We start from the raw sequence: 24,589 nt of genomic DNA on the forward strand, positions 1-24,589 counted from the left end.
AATAATAAAAATAATAAATAAAAATAATAAACAAAAATAATAAAAATAATAAACAAAAGTAATAAAAATAATAAACAAAAATAATAAAAATAATAATATAAAAAATAGATGCTGGAAGCTTATTAAGAAACGCAAAGGAAACAATTTTATTCATACATTGCAATTATATTGATTAAATATTGAAATGCGTCGGATCTTTTTCAAACGCAGTTCATTTGCTTTCTCAATCATACAATCCACCCGAACTAACGAGAAACGCCGTTGAAACGAAACAGAAGTACACGCTCCGTTATAGAAAATCGCGTGCAGTTCATTCTCGTATTTTGCATTACACAAATATTTGCAGCAAGTTAATTGGACGTGTGAACCCGGAATACGCGAAAGCAATTGCGCCGAAGATTTCGCGACACAATGGCCCCGGTTCGCTCGCGTTCCAGCGAACGAGAAACGAACGCGTCAGTCGATCGCGGATGCTTGTTCGTTTAGGTGTAACTAGTTATTATGTTGTGTACACCGGGCCAGAGCGTAAAACGCTCTATCGAGTTTACGCTTTCGCGAGAGGACGGATGAGATATCCAGGCGACCCGATTTCATTGCTCCAGACACTCTGGACGAGATATTTCAGCCAGCGATACGCTTCATCTGCCGTTCTAGCCGGAATACATCGCTCCATTTTCTTTGTTTTAACGCGCGCAGGGTCTCGCGACCTGTATATGGGTCACGATGACTTTAAATATTAATAATAAAAAAAAATATATATATAATAAATATATATATATATAATAATATATATATATATATAATAAATATAATTAATATATATATATATATATATATATATATATATATATATATATATATAATAAATATAATAAATATATATATAATAATATATATATATAATAAATATAATTAATATATATATATATATATAATAAATATAATAAATATATATATATATATATATAATATATAATAATAAAAATTAACCTAGAATTTTAATGCGAGCAAGGCACGTTCATTTCTTTATACGAAAGTAATGAGTCGTTCCCTGGGAAACGTCGAATCTGCTCCGTTCCTAATTACGTTCGGAATGCTTGTTATTTATATCCTCTTAACTGTATACCCGCTCCCGATTGTTCGCATTTTTTCCTTTTGCTCTCTGCGTCTACTGTATCAGCTCTTTTGTGTATTCTGCTATCTCTTCTTTCGGTTCTTCTGGTTACTTCAGGTTCCTAGCATACATTTCTCCCGGGGTCGTTCTTTCTTTTGTGCGAATTCTGCACAGCTTCTGCTTTCTTTCTTTCTTTCTTCTTGATACTTATTTGCTGGTAACCCGTTACGCAGTCATTTTCATGCTCTTGCCATTGTCCTTTCGCTTTCAGATGTTTAGGTTTCCATAAAAGGGTTGTTGTTCCAAGTGCTCAAGCTCAAGTTAATGGATTTAGTACTCCCCCAAAAGATTTACATTCGCGTGAAATTCTATTATACAGGGTGGACCAATAACTTCGACTGTCTAGAATACTTTCGTCATTTTGTAAACTACAGTCGAAAACTTTATACTTTAGGTAAGTCCGGGAGAATTCGGCCGGCGGGAGAGACCGGCCAGTGTAAATTTCTCGAAACGACGACGCCATATGGCGTTGTGCTAAAAGTCGGAAAACATTTTAATAAATTGACCGTCGATCACGCATTGCGATTGTCGCGAAACCGTATCCTGTTCTCGCAAATTGCGTTTAAAGCTTTAAGCGGATCTGAATGTTTTTTTCACTAAAATATGTTCTTAGCGGTAATTGACAAATATGTAAGTTTACTTACGCTATTTTAATTTTAAGGGATATATTATGCGTAATACTACTGTATATAACCACAATAGTACACATATATTCGTTCCTATTTTATATTAAAAATCCTCTCTCGTGATATTCTGGTATAGACCAACCATACTGATTAGTATATATATACTCTAATACTAATTATATATAATTATATATATATAATATAATTATATAATAATTAATTATATAATATAATTATATAATTTATGATTATTTATTATATAATTTTATTAAAATTATATAATAATTATATAATACTAATTATATATACTATACTAATCAGTATGGTCGGTCTATACCAGAATCACGGGAGAGATCGACTCTCCCGGATTCAGAAGAGTTCGACCACATTAATTGTTTCGTCCTCTGTCCGCGGTTTTCTTCGAAGCGAATTTGCTTTCTTCTCAAGTTACAAATAGCATAATTTCCAAAGGATTCCGTTTGGCTTGCCGGGACAACGCCCGTATTTCCACGAACAAGTGCAACTGTCATGGTCAGAAAACGCGGTGGACAACTTGCAAACATTATAAATAGTTTAGTGAACGTTAAGACAAAGAAGAACGAGGGAACTAAAAAGAAACATAGCAATGTTTCAATTAAACGGGGGAAGAATGCAAAGAAACGTAGAAAACAATTAGAGATAATCCAGTTTTGCGAGAAAGTAACACGTCGTTAGAAGAATGGAACCAAAATGAATGCGTGAGATATACAAAGAGGACTATTTCGAAACCGCAAAAAAGTAACGACTGGATTAAATGTGTGTGGTGTAGTCGTTGATATCACGAGGGATGCTCCAAACGTGAGAAGTTTTGCGATTCATGTGTAGGAAGCTGAAGAAAAAATAACATAAGAATTACTTTATCTACTTATAATACTTTTTATATAGTCAAAGTTAAAGTAATTCTTATGTTATTTTGTCTTCAGCTTCCTACATGAATCGCAAAACTTCTCATATTTGGAGCATCCCTCGTGATATCAACGACTACACCACACACACACAAAATATCTATTTATAATACTTTTTACATAGTCAAAGTTATTTTTCGAGATCATTTTTGTAGGAACAGAAAAACGTATACTATGTTATTTAAGAAAAAGGAGATGACCTTGACAACTCACAGATCCCGAAACTAACAACAAAAAATGATTACTTGCATATTACAGGTCTTGGAGACATTCCATACAATTTTTATATAAAAAGTTTCTCTATAACTTCAAAAATAACGGAGACATTCGAGGTGGTAGAAATTATTGATCCACCACCCTGTATAATCTGGAATCGATTGGTTTCTTATTTTGAGATCACAGAAACTCCAAACATGTGCTTCAATGGTCGCACAAAATTTGAACAAACGCATTTTGAAATTGCCCCATAATTCTCAAGCTGAAGATTTGGCCGTGCGTGTAATTCACAGGCAAATAAATGCACAACAGCGAGAATATAATTTTAATAAAGCGTTGCTTCGGTGTCACTAATTCGGTTTAAAGCTGCATTAATATATTTATATTAAATAACCTATGTGAACCGGTTTTGGTATTTCGAAAACGGACCACGCAAGAATGCACCCGCAGAGGAATATTTAAATAAAGCCCGTACGTGGGCTATTGTCGGGCACGGAGAAGTAGCTGTTCGATGATTTTCTACTAGACAACTTCGATTATTTATACAATATTCTTTTATTATACATGGTTGTGTGTTTCAGTTGCAAGTTTAGAAGGTATGCAATTGTTAAATCGGTATTTAGAAATTACTGGCGACGTCCAAAGTTGCAGTCTTATAGCGATTAGAGCATGTACACCTAAATTACTTCAAGAAACACAAGTTCAAGTATGGATAATTAGGGGTATTGAAAGCTAAAAATAATTGCCGAAGAAATTCTAAGTGAAAAGTAAAATTAATTGGTGTTTAAACACAGCTACAGAAATCTTTTAAACGCGTGGAAGATGTGGACTCAAAGAGCACATTTTGATATTGTGATGCTATCTTCAACTAATGAAAAACCTCCGCAACAGATATAATATGTTTCTTGTAACTTTTGTGGTAAAAGTATATCTGCGTTTATGCAAGGTTTAAGTAGGGCAAGAGCACCTTTTGGTAAATTAGGTAGTACACCAAATAAGTTGAAGGTAATATATTTCGATTTAATAAATTAATATTTATTACATAGTCAGTCATTAAAATCTATGTACATCAGGATAAGCTTGATGCGCAATATGTTTAATGCATATGGGTACTGTAAGCGGATTACAAACGACTACATCCAATGGAAATAGAAATGAAGAATGCGATACCAAATTAACAGAGTTCAATAATTGGTTCACATGGTGCCAGTCGTGCAGACATGGTGGTCATGCTGATCACATTACACACATTGGTTTCGGTAATATAATGAAATACTACAACGAATTTTCTTTCAACATTTTTGTTTTATTTGTAGTAAATTTCTATATATTTTGAAAACAGCCAACATTCAGAATGCCCTGTAACATCCTGTACTTGTAGATGTTTCTTCTTGGACGCATCGTGTAAGATAGGAGTGAGTATCGTATAAAGATCCCAAGAACATTAAATGATGATAATAATTCTATTTTAGTTTTAAGGTTGTTATTTTGAGAGGTTACCATATTCTTATACAAACTTCACAAAATTTGTGTTGTTACTTGTTATTCATACTAATCTAATTCCCACCAATTTGCATCGCTTTGTATCACATTTAACAAATTAACGCAATGGTTATATTGATCGGTATCTACGATTATAATAGTTTGTGTTACGATCAAATTTAAACAACCAATAGATAAAATTAAAAGAGAAGATAATATGATCTTACCAAATTTATGAACCACATCAGGTGGCAGCAATATATAGTAGCTACACGCCATTGTAGATTTTGAGTTTAATTTACCTCGTAATTCTATATATCCTTCTGCATGTCCATCGATAGGAACTGACAAAGTTACATTAACTTGAATACCATCCATTGTCATTATTTCTACATTCGTACCGTTTGATGATTTCTATAAACAATTGTAAGAAAATAAATGGCTATTGAATAATAACATATCATATAAACCTTACATTTTTTATAATTCCAAGCAATACTACTTCTTCTCCAACTTTTTGCGCTAAATGCCGACCGTTGACACGCATTCTTTCCATTTTTTAGGTTATGTATTTATCAACGTACAGTATACACCAGGTATGATTCAAAACTCAAACACGACGGTGCCGTTATGTCAGATGGCGTCTTAGACCATACATAGTATAAAATTTTTAAAAATTAGACATTTTCATATAATAGTATATTATTAGTATATAGAATAGAATATATAGAATATACTATAATTAGTATATTCATTAATGTCAAATATTAAAACAGTTCAATTCACATCGAGTTCACTGTGACTGGCGAACTATCTAAAGTCGTGTCTATAGTTATATATAGTATAGTATAGTATACTATATTAATATAGTATATATATATTAATATAGTATAGTATATATATATTAATATAGTATAGTATAGTCTAAAGATGGTGTCGACCGGCGTATAACATATAACATGGACTTTCATATCAGTGCTATCCTCATTACTACGCCCACCCCGAGTTATTTGTGCCGATTTTCGTCACAATCTGAGCCCAGGCCCAGGGCACAATGCTGGCGATTTTGACTTTGCTGTGCTTGCGACCTTACAACACGTAACGATAAAATGTACTGTTTTTTACTTTAGTTAATAGAATGACATAAATGCATTGTTCGAGTATTTAAAAAAATAATAATTTATTACTTATTAGGACCTTACAGTGAAAATACATATTACACTTAATACATATTATACTTAAATGAATACACAATATATACATTTTGCTGAATAAGACTTCTTACAATACATCAAGTATTAGGGATAAGACTTTGTATAGCTTGTATGTATTCAGTTTTGTGTATAATTGTAAAACAAATTATACAATCCCAGCCATGACTCATTTCATGAATATAATGATGTATTCAACCAGTTTACGTAGTGCTGCCTGTTCTGCTTGTTCAAAAGTTGCGCTTACACCAATTTGAAGGATCGGAGGTACAATTCTCAACTGAATTCCAACTATACATTGCTTATGATTCTTTGATCGAATTTGAACAGTCTTCACAGGTATGTCAAAAATGTTTTTAATAATGGATTTTATAACAGATATATCTTCTGTGTAACACCTTTGCATTACATGTCCAAGTTCCAAGTCACGCTTCTGCGTTTCTAAAATATTTTTACATTTGTCCATTAAGGCAAGATGATAATCCTTAACTAGTAAATGTTTTGTAGATGTAGCAATTACTTTTCTGATTTTCATATATATATCTGTCATTCTGGTCATTTCGTCAGTATTAGATGTGGGCTCGATTAACTTTAAATTTTTATATTGTACACACAGTTCATCTACAATATTTGCATTACGAACCTTTAAATTTTGTACAACTTCTTTAGCTGCATTCTGTTTGGCAACTTTCTTTGTGTTTCCAGACCCTTCTTTGCATAGAGAACCAACAGAGCAATTCATTGTAAATGTAAAATTATGAGGTAATCCAATTGCGGAAACATTATTGAAACAAGGCTCTGGTAACTTATTTGCAACACAAAATTCCTATAAAGATATATTCGTTATTAATTAAATTAATATTCATATTAGGAATCATATACATATACTGTTCTTTCTATAGTGATGTTATTGTCATATATACATAATATGTCAAAGTATACTTACCATTAAAGACCCCACATAATTTACAAATGCTCCTTGTGAAGATGCAGAAGAATTACTTGAGTTCATAGAACTTTGCAAATTACATTCTGAATTAGAAGGTGTTTCATCTCTTTTCTCATTTCCAGTTGTTGCACATGGAATGGATATTATAGCTTTTGAACATAATAAATTGATCATTTCTTGTGCAGCACTTTGTTTAGCTTCTTTTTTGCTGGTTCCCACACCTTTTACCTTATATTCATTCCAACTACATTGAATAGTAAATTTAGTTTCTTGAAATTCAACTGTAGAAGCAATTTCTGTGTACACAGGTAAAGAATTAGCACATTTTATAAGTTTTTCTTGTAAAATTGATATAGGCGTCTTAATGTTACTCATAATGTTAGGCTATGAGAATATTCCACATCAATTACACTTCTACGTTCTTCTTTATTACAGCTACCAAAAAAGTATAAGAACTGCACGAGGTCACGTTTGCCTCGCTACAAGGAAAGAGGAACTAATCTAATCGGCCGATGAGTCGATAAGCGATGTTGCATCGATGTATCATTTTATAAAATCGATGTTTCCAGTCGATGCTTCAAGATATCGATTGATCAAGAAATCTTATATTTTTTTAGTCTGATGTTAGGATTACATAGAGGGCGCCACTAGTGTATACTTCTTATAGATATTTGATTATGTAATTAAATTTGCTTTCTAAGAATTAAACATTTTCGCATATTCATTAACGTCGAATATTAAAACAGTTCAACACGTTTAGAACATCGGTGTGTCACTCTTTCGAAATTATAGATATATCATACTAGCATAGCCTACATGTAACGGTCAGTGGGCACGGACCCGGACCCGAGTTCAGACTTTAAGAGTCGTGTCATAAGATAAGAAAAAATATTATAATGTAAAATCCAACAAAAATCGAGGTAGGAAAGTTCGTATTACACACATCGTATAACACTGAAAATGATAGGTAAAATTATCAACAATTAATTTTGTCTAGCGGTTCGAGCGTTTCGCCATTTACTAATCGGCGCTGTACGGACCTTGAACAGAGTTTCTTCAATTTACCACGGGAGGCGCCGCTATCACCAAACAGATTCCTACCGGTTTTGTCTAATAAAGAGGGCAGCAAGAAACATTTATAATAATAAATCTTTCTGGACGCTATACAGACGCGGGAAAATTTACAGGGGTATTTCTGCAATCATCCTTTGTGAACGAAAATGTGGAGTAAGGGGATGCATTCGAAACGGAAGGAAAATTCCGCAGAAAGACCATCTGCATCCCATAAAAGAGGATCGTTCGGCGAGCTATCGTACACGCCGCGATTACTCGCTACTAAAATCTATTCGATCCTTTTATCCGCGCCCCCGAATACCCCCGCCGCTGAAAGACCCGGTTCCCAAGCGGCGATCTCAGCCCCCTTTCCATACATTTTTCGACGGAACAAGACGGCGAACAACGGTTTTCGAACTGGGTCGAATAAGATAATCGCTTCGAACGATCGACAATATAGTCACCTTAATCTGCCGGTGCTTATGCGAAAGCCTGCTATTACTGTACCGCCTCTACTTAATGCTGCATTTCATTTCGTTACCATATCTCAATTTCATTTACGTTCTAGTTACATATACACCGGCGCGGCTCGCGCGATTGTTTCAAGCCCAGTGTGCAATTTCATTCGATTTCAAAGCTGATAGAATGTTTCACGATCGCCGGCAGATTGCTATTAGAAAAGACGTACGCGCGACGTTAAGAGTTGGCCGGACTTAATCGAGGCAAGCAAGTAAAAGTTGGACTCTGACGATACGCAACTGAACTGGTTCTCGCTTCCGGAAGCATTTCGAACCAGCTAAATTGTTCCCGACCGAGTGATCCAATATTGTCATTCACTCTTCGCAGGGAGCACACTTCAAAGTTGAACTCTTGCTGTGCACCGCACATGTCAGTGCCACTTGAACACCGATGATGGACACTGATGAATTGTGCCCATAATTATGAAAGTGGTCTAAGTCAAAATTAAAGAAAAAAATGAATTTATCACTTATTTCACACGACATGATTTTAAACTAAATTTATTCAATGTAATTTTTACGATATCGTCAAAAGTGAACCTTTAGATAGTAGTTGTAATTACAACGTTATACGGAATTTATTTAGTATTAATTATGAAAGTGGTTTAAGTCAACATTACTATGAATTGATCGAAAATTGTAGAAAAAGAAATACATTTTCGATCAAACGAATGTCGCAGCCGGATTTTATTTCAACGAAATCACTTGAAAAATCAATAACAAGGAGAGTAAAAAATACCGCGGGCGAATCTGTCTCTTGGCTAAAAATTCAATGGATGAGATTCTTGAAAAATGAACCGTTTTTCAGAACGGTGTCCATAATGATATGATGATTGACATAACATACGTGACCAATTGACACAAAATTTTAAATACGTATTTAACGCGTATGTGACTAACAGTCCCTACTGGAATCAAGCAAAACTTTTTTTTTCATTTCCTTTAGACCTCTGAAGTTTAACAAAACATGCAAGAAATGATAGTCAAATTTCAAAGTATCGCCACTCCTTTAATCGCCGACTTTTTTCTTTTGTTTCAGTATCTGCTATAGTCAAATTCATAGTAACACTGTGGTACTTGCCATACCATTTCCTTCCCAGTTACGATGACTAGAGAAGCTTCTCAATTAAAATAATTTCTTAGAAGAAGAAGAAAATTTGTATTTATCGTGCGCCTACATTTCTTTGAATATTTAAATATTGCAGAGAAAAGAACAGAATTTCAGTTGAACTTAAAATCCGTACTTAACAGGTTATTACTAGAAATCTTCATTACGAGTTAGACTCGTTAAAGTACGGCAAGGGGTTAAAGAACTTTCACGATTCTTTTACTTCAGACAAGCGAAATGGTTGGAATCGTGGACACCGTGAGACGACCTTTTTTAAAAGCGACCATGTTCGATAGCATGCAGTGCAACAAATTTCAACTGTTTTTTCTTTCAAAAAGTTTTAAATCGTCGTTGAGATACGTACAAATAAACCTTGTCGATTTGACTGCAAAAGGTATAACAGTTTCTTTGCACATTCCTTGGTAAAGTCAAACAAAAAAAAAATCACGCACTTCATACTAGAATTACACGGTATTTATTAACACTTTCACTCACATGTCACCCATATGTGAGTTACAGAATGATTTAAAAATTCATTTTCACGCAAATCCATTCTAGTTTCTCAATTCAATTAAGACTCGCAAGGGGTAAGCATGCTGAAAAAGAGTAATCGTTGACATATTGTTATAGATGTCTCTCACTCCCATTTTTATGATATCCGTAAATGTTATATTATAAAATTATTATTATTATTATTATTATATTATGTTATTATTATTATGTTCTTCAATTTTTTGAAAGAGGCTTAAATTTTCTTTTCGTCAATTCATTCATCACGTTTTTAATTATTCCCTGGACTAATTTCGACATCCGTCTTATTATTTTGTCTATTATTTCTCTTCCTATTTGGTTCCATGTATTTTGTACTATGTTCCACATATTTAGAAAACGCATAGGGAAACGTTGCGTGTGATACCGAACGAGGAGAATGAAATGAACTCGGCATACGTTTTCAGTAAACAGAGTGCAATAAATGGGAACACTAATCGTATGAGTGACAAACACGTTTAATTTGATTTGTACTTTCGACAATACAACGTCATAAAGCTCACAGACATTAGCTAAACTGAACGAAAAAATTACAATTTATATTAAATAAGAAGGTGCCCTAATACTTTTGGAGGAGGATGTACATTTGCTTAATAAAATTGTATTCTTAACGATATATATTGGGTTGGCAACTAAGTAATTGCCGATTTCAGTTATAGATGTCTCTCACTCCCATTTTTATGGTATCCGTAAATGTTATATATTATAAAATTATTATTACTATTATTATTATGTTATTTTTTATTACCCGCGAATGTTAGCAACTGGCCAAATTGAATGCAGCGATCAAGGAAAAGCGACCAGAATTGGTCAATCGTAAAGGTGTCATTTTCCACACGTCTTTGTCCACTCGGCAAAAATTGATGGATATTGGTTGGGAATTGACGTTACACCCACCATATAGCCCTGATCTCGCGCCATCGGATTACCACTTATTTCGATCCCTGGGCAACTCCCTTCGTGGTAAAACTTTGAACGATGACGACGCTGTAAAATCTCACTTAACTCAGTTTTCGGCCGAAAAGGATCAGACTTTCTACGAGCGTGGAATTTTCAAGTGTCAGAGAAATGGCAAAAGGTCATCGAACAAAATGGAACATACATTACAGATTAAACTTCGTTGCAAGTAAAAAGAAATTTTTCATTTCATCGAACAAATCGGTATTTACTTAGTTGCCAACCCAATATAATCTCGCTTTGCAATTGTAATTCAATTGAACGAAATACTTTAATTCGATGAAACTCTCGAGGTTTTCGGCGCGGCCGTCAAAGTGTTAATATCACTCCCGCACATAGTGTCGCCGTTAATGCTGTCACATTCTTTCAATATCCTTTCATCGGGCACAGAGATATCTCGCCCAGGAATCGGTTATGTTACAGTGAATGAAATCGCCGACGTGTCACAGGGGAGCCGAATCTTTCATTTTCCATGAATATCGCACCGGCGAAGAAAAATATCGCGTGTCAAATATAGTAATTTCCTTTGTAGAGACATACCGCTGAGGATCGATAATGTAATTACAGAGAGCAGTGGACACTATTTCGCGACTGTTCATTGGCTTCTGCCTTGCTCCCTCCCTCCCTATCTCTTTCTCCCTCTTCATGCCCTCCGTCGTTAAAAGCCGAAGCAAGAACCGCCCATTAACTAATCTTGTGCTGTAATGAAAACCCGCGAAGGTTTTATGGGAAAGCTAACATTATGCGCTTGTGGAAAGAGCGAGAGCCGCATTATTGATTTAATATTTGTATCGGAGTGCGTTTTCCGCGAACATCGTCCCCGTACCGTCGTTCATGTGTTTACCATTTTACAACGCCGGAACAAGCAATAAACGCGTTCAAACACGAAGGAAGAGCAATAAACACCGGAGTTACCGAGAAGAAGACCGTCGGATGAAGCTTATTTATAGCGATCGAGTAAAAATCCGCGTTTATACGGCTCGAACTACATGTTAATTACACCGTGAATAGCATAACACTCGCGAGAGACAGACCCGGGGCAAAAAGACTCCGCCGAAGATTATAAACGAGGCCGAGTCTCTCCGCTAAAAAAGAAAAAGGAAACGAAAAAGAAAGAACAACCAACAGCTAATTGATGGTTCCGTGGAAACGAAACTATTGATAACTGAATTATTGCCGGCGCGGGCTGCGAGCATTCTCGTGAACCGAGAAGAACGCGTCCACGAATTCGCGCACGGTGTTTCGACACGGTAATTAACACGTTCCGTGCGGAGCTTTTTTAACTCGAATCTTCACACTTTGATATTTGACTAAAACTTGATGTATTACGTGCAATTATTCATTCTCGTACACATAACAACGTAACAGAAACTTATCAACGCCCATTCTTGCGGTGGAAATTGATTCTTCGGTTCTAAATTTCTTGTAAACAATTTGTTCAGTTCACTAAGTAAACGTGCAAGCGTGTACCATCGATGGTACACGTGGCACGGAACGTGTTAACCGGATGCGCCGAGTGTGTGTTATGGCACACTCGAAGACAGGGCTCGTTAGCGGCGCTCCGTTATCATGGCTGACATTTTGTTAACTATTAACCGTCGTTCAGGATTAACCGGGCACGAATGACAATGCCTGATCGCGAAAAAAAAAACGAAAACAACCGAATCGCTCGTCGCGGCACGATCCCCTTTGTTCCCGGTGTTATCGTCGCCCCCGTTTATCTAGCGACTGCGTACTCGCGCCGAAGTTAAGATATCCTCGTCAACCCTGCGATTCCTTGATTGATAGCCGACTACGATTCCCACCGTGTGCAGGCTTCCCGGTGAAACGACTCGTTCGATCACCGCAGCTTATGGCAACGGAACGGAACATAGTCCGCAGCGCTCTACGGTTGAACAGCCTCGGCTGCTTTTTTCCAGTACAGTTCGCGGAAAAAGTCAACGCTCGCGTTGGCAACGGAATACGAATTCGATGGGATTATGTAACTGGCCAAAGATTTGGTAATACTTCGCGGTTGCGCCTCGAGAAATGAACTTTTGTGCCGTGATACTTGTGAAATTCCTGTTCGACACTTCATGCTGCGTCGATTTCAACCCTCTCGTTTAGCCTGTACCAGATGTACACTGCCGCCCTTGGTTTGAAACGTTTCGTTTACTGTCATTTTTTGGGATATTTTAATATATCCGAAACGTCGGGCGTCATTCATCTTTTTTAAGCGAAGCTAGAATATCAAGACAATCAAGCAGCAAAGTGTGTTAAGTCGCCGACAATGTGGCGATGATACAGTGATGATATGGACAGCTGTTGGCTATAGAGCAAAGACAGAAGTAAAATTTATTCAAGACCGTATGAATAGTAATGTCTATTTAAATTTAATCGAGGAATAGATAGAGATCTACGCTCGCAAAATTGTTGGGACAAAATATATATTCTAGCAAGATAATGCAACTTTGCGTATCGCTCGCATATTTTGAAACGGGAAAATGTAAAGGTTTCCAATTGGCCAGAAAGGTTTCCTGACCTAATCATTATTGAGAATGTTTAAGGAAATCCCAGTCGAACATTATATCAAGTATAATGAACAGTATAATACAGTGCTTGAATTAAAATCTGCAATGTTAGAAGCTTAGAAATGCTTGGATTAAAAGTATATGAAGAATCTGTGTAGAAGTTTATACCAAAAGAACAATGATTGAAGTGGTACAACGTAAAGAACAGTCCACACGTTACTGAAATTTAAGCAAACTATGTAATTTTATTTCATTTTAATGCTTTTCTTATTTCATACTTAAAGTGCCTTATCGTTTTGTCCACGCAATATTTCATTTTTTTTTGGTATAAATAACAAATGGATCGATCGATTTATTTAATTTCTTCATATATTATGTGAAGTTTGTTGTGTATTCATTTTCCACGTATATGCACACAAATAGATGTTCATACCAAAAAATCTTGAGGTCCCTTATCATTTTGTCCATCAGTGTATACACTTCATAGAGTTCCAGACGTGATTCCTTTGATTTGTTTTCACTTATTTAATTCTGATTTGACTAGTTAAAAGCGTCATTTCTTCGAACTATCAGAAATATTAGATAGGACAATTTAACTAAGTATGTAATCTGTAACATGCGCGCATAACACAATACAATGTAAGTACAAGTAATATGATCCAAATGGCATTCGTATGTACATATAATGCAAATGTAATAAAAAGTTATAAAAATAATATAAAAAGTGGATATATCTTCTATTATACTTTTCCAGTTTAGTCGCCATTGAAAGGATAAAAATGTCAACTTGTTGTCAACATGTTAACTTGCTACCCGCAGGATTTTTCAGTGTAAACACTTGCCGAAATATCAGGCAAATCTAATTACCAGACTGCGAATTTTTATCGAAATTTTCTTTCTTTAATCATTTTAGTAAGTTGCAATCGGTACACTAACATTCTCCGCTCCATTTAATCCTTTTACTGTTCCTGGTTCCGCCCCACCCATTTTTGATCTATACGCATAAAATCCGCAATCTACTAATAACAATGTCATCGTAATTAATGTAAATCATTTAGAATTTACACCAAGGTCGATAGTTTTACGATACAGCGAAAGGATTATTGCTTAAATGATGATTAAGAGTTACTTAAAAGCGACAGCAGACAAAAGTGAAATGAAAAAGTTGACCGACAGTTAAGAGAAGTCATGAGAAAAACTGAATGAAAAGTGAATAATAATCGCTATTATTTCACATCTATAGGGTAGAGGGTGCCGGTTATTGCGGGGTGACCAATTGCCGTGCCTTCGATCTGTCTTCAGGCATAATTAAGTTTTTATTTATCGAACGTAACATATTAAATCTTTCTATTCAAAAAATAAACAAAATAAAGCAAAATAACAGAATTTATTCCGTCTTATTGGATAATCATCAAGTTGATTAGGCCCTCGGACGAACCAAAGGCACAGCAATTGGTCACTTCATGGTGATCGGCTCCACTATCCTAATGGCTAGATATTGCGTGAAATTCTGATCGCAACGATTTTACCCATGAAAAGCTGTACTTCGAAGAAGTAAAAGCGATCGTCGGCTCTCGATTTTCTGGACTGCGGCGCAGAATCTGTTCACTCGCTATCTGAAAGCCATTATTTTCCCTGTGCCGCAGATTTCCACTGTAATACAGAGAAGCGCGTACTGGAAGTCATCAGCGACAATCCATTATGCAATATTAACAACAAATTTCGATTACCGAGGGGAGGAAAGAATGGGAAAGCCTCGAACCGGTTTGATTGACGTTTTCATCACGTTCGTTCCGCGCAACACAGTTGCCAATGACGTTCGCGGGAATGATGTGTAAAATTGCGTGCCTTATACGTGCGATTAGCGAGCGAGAACGCTCTGAAATCGATGAAAGGTGCTCGCTTTTCGCGCTGTAATAGTTCGAACAATTTTCGAACATCATCACGCTTTTCCACGGACCAAGTCAATTATCGGACCGATTTCCGTGCTAAACGGCTGAAAGTGCGATCGCGAGTTTTTCTCTCGGGCATGTGTACAAGCGGCTCCGCGTGCCGATGATCGCCTGAAAATAATTCTCGGCAGGTCGGAGACCCCTAGTTCTCTCCATTGACAAAGCATGCATGAATCGAAGGTGAAGTTCTCGTGACGTTGTCCCGTTCGCCTATGCACGATGATATCGACCACAGGCCGATTCCGTTTTCCCGGCTTTAACCTTTGCGAACAGTCCCGGGTAAAAAATATGCTGACCCATGCGAGCGATTTTTGGACGCGTAGTCCATGCTTTCCGATCATGCGTATTATGCGAGCAGTGCGAACAATTGGGGACTCGAAGTAACTCTCACATTTTCAGCGATATTCTCGCAGAGCTGGGTAATATTTGTAGAAAAGATATATTTGAAATACCAGTTTGAAGAAAACAGATTATTCACAATTCAAATGAAATAACATTTTAAACAGGACGTGAAATTTCACTACGTGGAACATTTTATTTTGATCATCCGCATTTTGATTAATGTGAAACATCATGTAAAATAGATTATTTGGATAGCATAAAGCATGAAATAGAATACTTAATATAGAGTTCTTGATCTGAAAATGAATTGTGAAAATAATCAACGTGACGGAATATTTGCAAATGAAATTTATGATCCTTTTAAATGCAGCATATCGCAGGTAACGAAATCCATCTTTTATGAACGTTTGCCATGGCAGCGGGGTTAGTTTTGGATTACTAAAATAATTGAACACTACGATCGAATGAACTGAAAGTATTTTATTTGATGCTAAGAAATTAAGTGAATAAGATATTTCGAACTGTGACGCAAATATTTTCAGCGTTTCTCGAATCAAACACTATTTCAAATATTATCTTTAAAATTGTTTGACGACGAATGAAATATTTTATTTGCGAAAGCACATATTGTCGAACAAATAGAATATTTCATTTTCAAATGTATATGTACAATCTGAAATAATAACGATCAAATTTACTATTTGCCATAACAGAACGTCATATTTGTATATTTCGATATTAGAAATAACAGAAAATGGAAATATACAAATATAGTCTTCTTCTGTTTCGATTTAAACGTCAATAAAAAATGTAAAAATTACTTAGAGTTTACAATTATTCACAGCACCGTAGGTTGTTACCTTCTTTGGCCGAGACACCCTGTAAATATAAAAAGACTTGTATTAGACATGATAGAAAATAAGAATATAGAAACATGATATTTTATTCAGTTAAATACCGGTAACAATGCAAAAGAGTTACTTCGAGTCTGTGATTATGCGCAACAAATGTATTTTGATTGACAATTGGACACGCGATTTTAACGGCAAATCCAACGAATCAATTTTAATTACAGCTTGTAATCTATGTGGAACGACGCGCGGCGATGCGCGATAAGAGATAAAAAGATCAGGCGACAGATGTAAAGCCTGTTGACGAAAACACAACAGACTTTTAATCAGAGAAACCAAACGATCATTTCGGTCTAAACGAGCAAACGAAAATCAGAATCGTTGCATATAATGCGCATTGTACACGTTCTACGCGTGCCACGGTTTCGACGATGCAATTACCGGACCACAGAAATGGATATAAATTATAATACGTTCCCGCGAATTGAATAATTTCAATGAAAATCGGCGAGCGATTGCGATCTTTCCGCGAACAATGCGTTTACAGCCGTTCGACGGCAAGGAGAAACATAAAAAAAAGACACGGAGGCTCCGCGGTTCCCGCGATTTTTCGAGTTCTCCTGCAATTTTTCCCCCCATTACGTCGCGCGACTTTTGTTCCATCGTCCCTCCCGAAGAAGTCATTTTCCCTAGGAAATAATTAGTAAGCGATGGATAACGCTTTCGGACACGGCGAAGAGATTCCAGCGCAGCGATTCTCGCGAGAACGGATCGCGCCTGAATATTAACCCGAGAAAGATAACCTACGTCGCAGAGGCGCCTGCGAAATAAACATATTGCTATCTAATTTTTCATAGAGGTCTAGTGATTTAAGTTTAAAATTACTTAAAATATAAAAAAATATAATATAAATGCATTTTATTTTTACAATAATGCCGAACCTTTAAAATGACTAGATTAACTTAAATAAATATCCATTGTTAGTATAAAATTGACGCCTTAGAAAAGCATGCGCCTCTGAAGCGTATGGTTATCTTTTACGTACGTTGTCATATGGTTATCTTTCTAGGGTTAACACGTTCCGTGCCACGTGTACCATCGATGGTACACGCTTGCATGTTTACTTAGTGAACTGAACAAATTGTTTACAAGAAATTTAGAACCGAAGAATCAATTTCCACCGCAAGAATGGGCGTTGATAAGTTTTTGTTACGTTGTTATGTGTACGAGAATTAATAATTGCACGTAATACATCAAGTTTTAGTCAAATATCAAAGTGTGAAGATTCGAGTAAAAAAGCTCGGCACGGAACGTGTTAAATGATTATGTTACCGTGAATGACCGAAATTGGAGAATGTCGACTTTCACCGGTGAATGTCAACAGATACCAAATCCGTCGGTGAAAGATCGAATATTTCATTACATTGTTGTACATTCGGACCCTCTCCGGTGTGTGTCGACAATCACAGATATGCTCCGGTGGAGGTCCAAAACCTGTCATTGCAAAAGGAAGTGTTCCACAAATAAATGCAGTTGTAAAAGCAAGGGACTCTTGTGCAATTCAAAGTGTCATAATAGTTTAAGTTGTTGCAATAAATAAGATTTGAATCACATAAGTAAGTAATTTTTGTATTACTATTATTTTCTTTTCTCATGTAGAATGTACCGTGCATTTTAAATTCTTGGTCATTCCTTTCAGAAAGAGAGGCGAAAAAGTTACGTCACCCTTGTGGCGTTTTATAGCGACTGAATTACGGAGAAGAAAATATAAATCTCCAACATGTTCAACATTCACCATTAGTGCATGGTGAATGTCAACATTTACCGGTGTAAGTCAGAAATAAGGGTATTTAGCAAATATTTCGGACATACACCAAGCGACTATGTGAATGTTGACATTCACCGGTGAAAGTCGACATTCTCCAGATTTCGGTGTTTCACTGTAACAACTACACCGAATTACTCGGGTGATTCTTCTCATTAACCCTTTCGCTACGGGCGGGTTCTCCACCGCGGTACTTCCGCTGAACGGAGCGCCGCGACATCACTGCACGCTACGCGACGCCGATCGTCAGCGGGAGTACCGCGGCGGAGAACCCAAGCTGCTTGAATGTTTTCGTACGAAAAAATTTCTCTCCAAAGTGTATTTATAAATAAAGGGTATTCCAGGGTATTTATAACGTCTTAGCATGCGCTCTTTAATTTACAGTATGAGAGGAAATAAAAAACATTATGCAATATAATGCATCTTATGGAAGGCCACTATAGTGGCCCATAGTACCTCAGTGGCATCTTATGAAAGGCCACTATAGTGGCCCGTAGTACCTCAGTGGCATCATACGAAAGGCCACTATAGTGGCCCGTAGTACCTCAGTGACATCTTATGGAGGGCCACTATAGTGGCCCGTAGTAGCGAAAGGGTTAACGGGGATCGGAATCATCGCGATCTCGAAAGCGATGCATCGGATCGTATTGCGAATTCATGCCCGACGTTGCTGACGCGACGTTTACAACCGTTTACAAACTGCGCCGCCGGACAACGATCAAACTCCGTTTCCTAATCGATTGCGATTCTATTTCTCGGCTACGCGAGTGAGAATAACGTCGAAATGCCAGTTTTTGATTCGTCATTGGACCAACGCAAAAACCACACGTGACATCGAATCGGTCGCGGTGGTTAGCAACGACATCGCGTGTCTATCTTTTACCAATTTCATTTTTAACGGGACGCTGCTGTCGCGTATATGCGACGCGGCTACGATTCTCTATTTCGCATTGATAATTCAACCGAACGCGTGCTCTTTGTAAATTCGAAATAAAAGCACACACATTGTGATATTTATTTATTCGTTTTTCACAGTCGATTTTAATGACCGTTCTGCGCATGATACCCTTCGCACAGCGATCGGAGAAGGGTACACGTACAAATCGTAGTTAATTGGTGATTGAATTTATAATACAATTTTCATTTCCTTTTAGAGTCATTTCAGTGCTAATTAAAATGAGAGAGTATATAGCAGATTTCTATGGTTTTGTATTACATTCGGATTACACGAGTATTATTTGTGGATTATATTACACCCGTACTTACGTATTCGTATCATAAATTTTATAGAGATCCTCGTGGATCAAATTTTATACGGATTTTCAATTATTAATGAACGCTCGAAGGCGCATTAAACACTTGAAAGGTTAACCGCAAGTACTATTACCACAGAAAATGAGATTCTGATTGTTTTCATTGATTTTTCCCTTTGAGACTGAATATTGCAGCACAATTTATTGCATGTAATTTGATTGTGTACGTAACAAAATATTAGAATATATCGTTCATTTTTGTATTCTTTAAGTCCTCGATACATAATCTCATTCTCGCAGGAAAGATACTATAAAAAAATCCTCGTGCGACTAGGGTTAAAATTTGTCTAAATAAATGGGAAATGATATGAACATCAGCAATCTATTAATTGATGAGTCTGCTAACTCTGCAAGAATTTTTCTTTCTTAACACTATATTTATCAGAAATCTATTGGTTGAATTTTCGATTGCTGTGCTACACTATCTTTTTCTATATCACAATCGCAAACGAAATTATTAGATAATGTTACTGGAAACGACTTGGTGGCAGACGAATGTTATAATTGACGCCGCTAAACAATTTATTAACACTTTATCGTCCGGTCGTGGTTGAGGCTGCCACTCAGTAAGGACTGGCTTAGTCGCGCGCGCATTTGCTCCCAGTACCGGCTAAATTTTCGCTATTCATTGTGTTGTGCTTATTCCTTTAAAAATAATAATAAATAATAATATAATTATTATAATTATAATTCATAAGGATATGGGGAGGTCAGCATACAGGAGGTCAGCTACTAACAAAACGGTAAAGAAGCGAAAACCGTCGATAGCTAAAAGTCGATTAATAGGCTATCGGTCGATAAGCATTGGCAATCGAAATCCGATTAATAGGCTAGCGATCGATAAACATTGGCAATCGAAAAGCCGATAAATAGGCTAGCGGTCGATAAAGTGTTAAGCAGTCTCCAACTGTAATTTATAGATTCCCGAGAATTATAAAATTATCGCTGACAAATAAGATGCACGATGATTCTTTGTATACTAAATCTTCCCTAATTTTCCTTCAACTTATAAACAAAAATGGTCAATTTTGGAAGAGGAGATACGATTATTCAAGCTTCGCGACTCGTCCTTATAATCGCCGATTGTCAACGCGAAGCTCGAACAATCGTGTCGCCTCTTCCCAAAATTGTCTAATTTTGTTTACAAGCCGAGGGACGATTGGGAAGAATTTACTGTATTACGACTTCGTAATTCCATTTGGAAACAACGCGCATATACACCCTCCCTGCCGAAGGGATAGAAATTGCAGAACCAGAAACCCGCCATCGGTCATTTCAAATCGGCCCCGCCGTTAAACAAGTATCAGCTTCGAAAACACAATAGGCTCGAGATTAGAGACCACCCTAGAGCGTGTCAGCGGCAGAAAAATGGTTGTGTCCTTATTAAAACGGGCCGGACCCGATGGTGCTCTCGCCGCTGATTGAATTCGTTAAGTCCGCCCGGCATCGTCGCGTCGTCGCCGGTCCGCGCCCGCTGCGAATTTCGTGCGGGTGGGCGTCGTTTATTGTCAAACGCGACTGTAGCTTCTCTCCGAGCGTAACGGTGAGAACGAGGCTTAACGTGCGCCGAGGGATCGAACCCCTGCCAACACAGCCCGAAGGGTTTCCCACCCCTTCGCATGCCGTGGCAGGAGATAGCGACGCCACCCCCTCCCCCCCCCCCAGCACGGCCGAGTATGTACTCCCGGCAAACTTCACCTGAATCATCCAATTCACCGAGGCTCTTCAACGAGAGATTAACGCGTCCCATCGCGACATCGGGTCAGAAATAAAGAAGGATCGCGTGCGGGGCCTGAGGAGCCACGCCGGATCCAGATCTCCGCTCATAATTGCTCCTTTCCGGATCTAATGGCTTTATCGTGTGACTTTATTAGAGGTGTAGCTTCATGTTGATCGCGACAATTTTTTGATCCACGACTCGGTGGAGTATTTTCGGAAGCAGAGTTCTGTGCAGAATTTGCGTACGAATTATTCAAGAAATTATAATTATTTTATTTTATTTTCAATTCCATTGTAACTCGATTGCATCATTGCAATGCGTAAGTAGGATCTTCGTTCGATTAAATTGAAATGTGACTGATAATTGAATTATACATCGATTACGTGAGTAGGATCTTCAATCGATTGGATCGAAATGTAATTGATAATTAAATTACATCAGTTACACGATGTAATTGAATTAAAATGATGGGAGGCTGACGAAAAACATGTGATCGTTTTAGACAGAATGATATTATTGTTGTATCCCCTGTGTATACAGTTACTTCAATAAATAATGAATTACACAAATTAAATTAATATTACATCTACAAATAATAATTGAATTGTTTATTTAATTGGAAAACGTGAAAATGTATCTCGCTTCTTATTTGTTCTAGACTGTAATTTGAAGAACTGTATTTCAGTTACACTGTATTTCAATTACATTGTATTTTAATTACATTTATATTTCAATTACGTTGTATTTCAATTACATTTATATTTCAATTACATTTATATTTCAATTACGTTGTATTTCACACACACAATTACGTTGTATTTCAATTACGTTGTATTTCAAATACACTGTATTTCAATTACATTTATATTTCAATTACGTTGTATTTCAAATACACTGTATTTCAATTACATTTATATTTCAATTACGTTGTATTTCAAATACACTGAATTTTAATTACATTGTATTTCAATTACATTTATATTTCAATTACGTTGTATTTCAAATACACTGAATTTTAATTACATTGTATTTCAATTACATTTATATTCCAATTACGTTGTATTTCAAATACACTGTATTTCAATTACATTATACTACACAACTGAATTGTATTTCAATTACATTATACTTCAACTGAATTGTATTTCAATTACACTCGTTTATTAAGATAATTAGTAATTGATTTAACTAAAAGATTAAAATCGACTGAGAAATTTGAAATCAAAAATAACTTCACGTTCTAAAAGGACAACGACCGAAAGAGTGTAATGTTTTCCTGACATTTCTACATTTTAACTCTATATTGTAACTACTACATGTTTTTGAAGAACTGACTTACGCCACTTTCAAAATAAACGGCTCAATTGTCTACGCGTGTGATACTCGCGGTCATCAACGTCACCAGACCCCGTCGTTCGACTCGGCCTCGAGATTCTAATCAACTAGACTGCAGAGAACTGTGGTCCGACCGAATAAACGATTCGCTGAAAAAAAAAGAAAAAAAACAAACACAAAGCGAAAACGAAAAGAACTTTCGCGACAGCCTAATAATCCGCGGGACCGGCGGCGTATTCGCGATTCACAGCGGTGGGCACAATAAAGTATTATTAGTCCAAAGCTGCGTAAAAATCGGTAGAAACTTTCCCGACAAGCTAATTATGCATCCTCATTACAACGGGGATCCTTCCGACAGAGGTTCACCGGCTCGCGCAGCATCAGCGAAAAACACTTTGAAGCAGTAATAATTGAATAAATCCCGACGCCACTGTTCCTGGCTGGTTCCTGCCTGGTTCGTGCCTCCGCCCATACTTGTTTTTCATGTCATTGGAACGTAAGCCCGCTCGGGAGAGCTCCTTAATCCTCGTTTCCACCCTCCGGCCATGGTGAGTCGGTTTTACACGTTGTCGGCCGGCCGGCTGCGAGCAAATCTCGTTTTCACGTGCGTGCACGTGGACAGGCAAACGAATGGGAGCGGACGGGAGGGGGAGCGCACGGGTCGTGTTCGATCGGGTCCGGTCCACCCTCGGGCCTGTTCCCTTCGATCGAGCTTTTTTCCTCGGAAAGCGCGTACAGCTCGCAAGCGGTGCGGAGCGGCGCGGAGCGGCTCGTGCGATGTAAACGCGCGTCAATCCGTGACGCGGCGCCGAGCGCGTAGAGAGAGCGTCGAGCCGGACGTCGCGCGTCGCCTCGTTTTGTTTATTTTTCGAGGAAAGCGGTGTGCAGCACGTGGCGGCAGCTTGCAAATGACACATGTACACACGCCACCGTTCCCCGGCAGGCTGCATCTCATTCATACCCGGCTCGATCGTCCGGGAACACGAGCGTTTCCGTCCCTCCGACCAGCCGACAAAACTCCGGGCGACAGCCTCGCGACTACCGCCCCGTGAAAATAACGACGACGCGACGCCCAGCCGGCAAGGAATTAGAGGATGATAATTTTTCTTTTTTTTTTTTTTTATTATTAGAAATCAGCAATCAGAATACAAATTCTATGGGCCGATGTGAGCGCTGGGGACTCGGTGTGTAGTCCGTTAATAGCATGATGAGGGCTTTCCCAATGAAAAGTCCTCCTGAACCTCATTTAAGGTCGATTGGCCATCTTCTTTTTAGTCTCCTGCTGTATTGTTGTTGTATGAGTGACATAATTAGTGGATTTGTGTGTTCGGTTAATTTAGCGAAGTGCTTCCTACTTCTTTCATGGATGGTGTCAATGACGAAGGGAATACCGAGATCATTATGTATTGTTTCATTGCTAACGTACCAAGGGGCGTTAATAATTGTGCGAAGTGCCTTGGATTGTGTTCTTTGGATGATGGCTATGTTGGTTTTGCTGGCACTTCCCCAGAGTTCTAGTCCGTAGGTCCATATCGGTATGATAATAGCTTTTTTAGCACTGAAGGGAAGGTAAGCGAATCGGAGAGCGTGTTTAAGGCTCCTATTAATACAGTTTATTGAATTGCTATCTATGAGCGCGGGCGCGACTAGCGTGGTGTCGTAGGACTAGCGACTTCGGACAGACTGAGCTTTTGGAGTTGCGCGTTTGTCTGTTTTATACTGGAAGGGAAGAAAGGAATAGATGGACTTTCGTAGGAAAAGAGAAAGTTGGGAAAGTCCCGTGCGGGTCGAGGTGTCCAGATGTGAGGAGAATTGTTTTATTAGGGGTGCGTGCTTTTTAGGGAATTTTGAGGATTAGGAACGGTACTTGTTTTATTGCTTGCGGCCGCGCTCAGGTAGAGGAATGCGACGCCACACTTTGTAGAGTAAAATTTTGTTTTCTAGCGAAAGTTTT

The 24,589-nt window shown here is 37.5% G+C and overlaps 3 protein-coding genes and 1 long non-coding RNA gene across 7 annotated transcripts in view; 1 reads left to right on the forward strand and 3 right to left on the reverse strand.

Annotated features, from left to right (window-relative positions):
* The window catches only part of PlexA (plexin A), an 809,381-nt gene that overhangs the window by 730,563 nt on the left and 54,229 nt on the right, over positions 1-24,589 (reverse strand). For 2 of the 3 annotated variants that reach the window (XM_033482907.2, XM_033482918.2), the window contains exon 3: positions 16,452-16,470. The exons of the other annotated variant lie outside the window; for it this stretch is intronic. The gene's annotated coding sequence lies outside the window, so the exon portion shown is untranslated. The remainder of the gene's footprint in view (positions 1-16,451; positions 16,471-24,589) is intronic. 3 annotated transcript variants of the gene reach the window in all.
* LOC143260648 (replication protein A 14 kDa subunit-like) lies at positions 4,246-5,219 on the reverse strand. Its single transcript, XM_076526809.1, has 3 exons — positions 4,918-5,219; positions 4,670-4,856; positions 4,246-4,588 (listed from the first exon to the last, which is right to left on the reverse strand). Exons 1-3 carry the CDS (start codon positions 4,996-4,998, stop codon positions 4,512-4,514), a joined length of 345 nt encoding a protein of 114 aa, XP_076382924.1. The 5' UTR covers positions 4,999-5,219; the 3' UTR covers positions 4,246-4,511.
* On the reverse strand, positions 5,604-7,366 carry LOC117227559 (protein Loquacious). Of its 2 annotated transcripts, XM_033482937.2 has the most exons (3): positions 6,600-7,348; positions 6,297-6,479; positions 5,927-6,094 (listed from the first exon to the last, which is right to left on the reverse strand). In XM_033482937.2, the coding sequence occupies exons 1-3, from the start codon at positions 6,975-6,977 to the stop codon at positions 6,059-6,061; spliced, it is 597 nt and encodes a 198-aa protein (XP_033338828.2). In that variant the 5' UTR covers positions 6,978-7,348; the 3' UTR covers positions 5,927-6,058. The 2 variants fall into 2 exon arrangements, with proteins under 2 accessions (XP_033338821.2, XP_033338828.2); XM_033482930.2 differs by having other exon boundaries at positions 5,604-6,479; positions 6,600-7,366.
* On the forward strand, positions 7,386-10,050 carry LOC143260663 (uncharacterized). The gene is made up of 2 exons (XR_013034947.1): positions 7,386-7,522; positions 7,600-10,050. It is a non-coding gene; the product is annotated as an uncharacterized LOC143260663 (long non-coding RNA).

This window comes from Megalopta genalis, chromosome 16 (assembly GCF_051020955.1).
Source record: "Megalopta genalis isolate 19385.01 chromosome 16, iyMegGena1_principal, whole genome shotgun sequence".
NCBI classification, from domain to species: domain Eukaryota; kingdom Metazoa; phylum Arthropoda; class Insecta; order Hymenoptera; family Halictidae; genus Megalopta; species Megalopta genalis.

Coding starts and splice junctions, on each gene's coding strand:
- LOC117227559 (XM_033482930.2), bottom strand. CDS start 6,977: ATGAGTAACATTAAGACGCCTATATCAATTTTACAAGAAAAACTTATA. Junction 6,480..6,599: donor ATTATGTGGGGTCTTTAATG/GTAAGTATACTT, acceptor ATATCTTTATAG/GAATTTTGTGTTGCAAATAA.
- LOC143260648 (XM_076526809.1), bottom strand. CDS start 4,998: ATGGAAAGAATGCGTGTCAACGGTCGGCATTTAGCGCAAAAAGTTGGA. Junction 4,857..4,917: donor TGCTTGGAATTATAAAAAAT/GTAAGGTTTATA, acceptor AATTGTTTATAG/AAATCATCAAACGGTACGAA. Junction 4,589..4,669: donor TGATGTGGTTCATAAATTTG/GTAAGATCATAT, acceptor TTATAATCGTAG/ATACCGATCAATATAACCAT.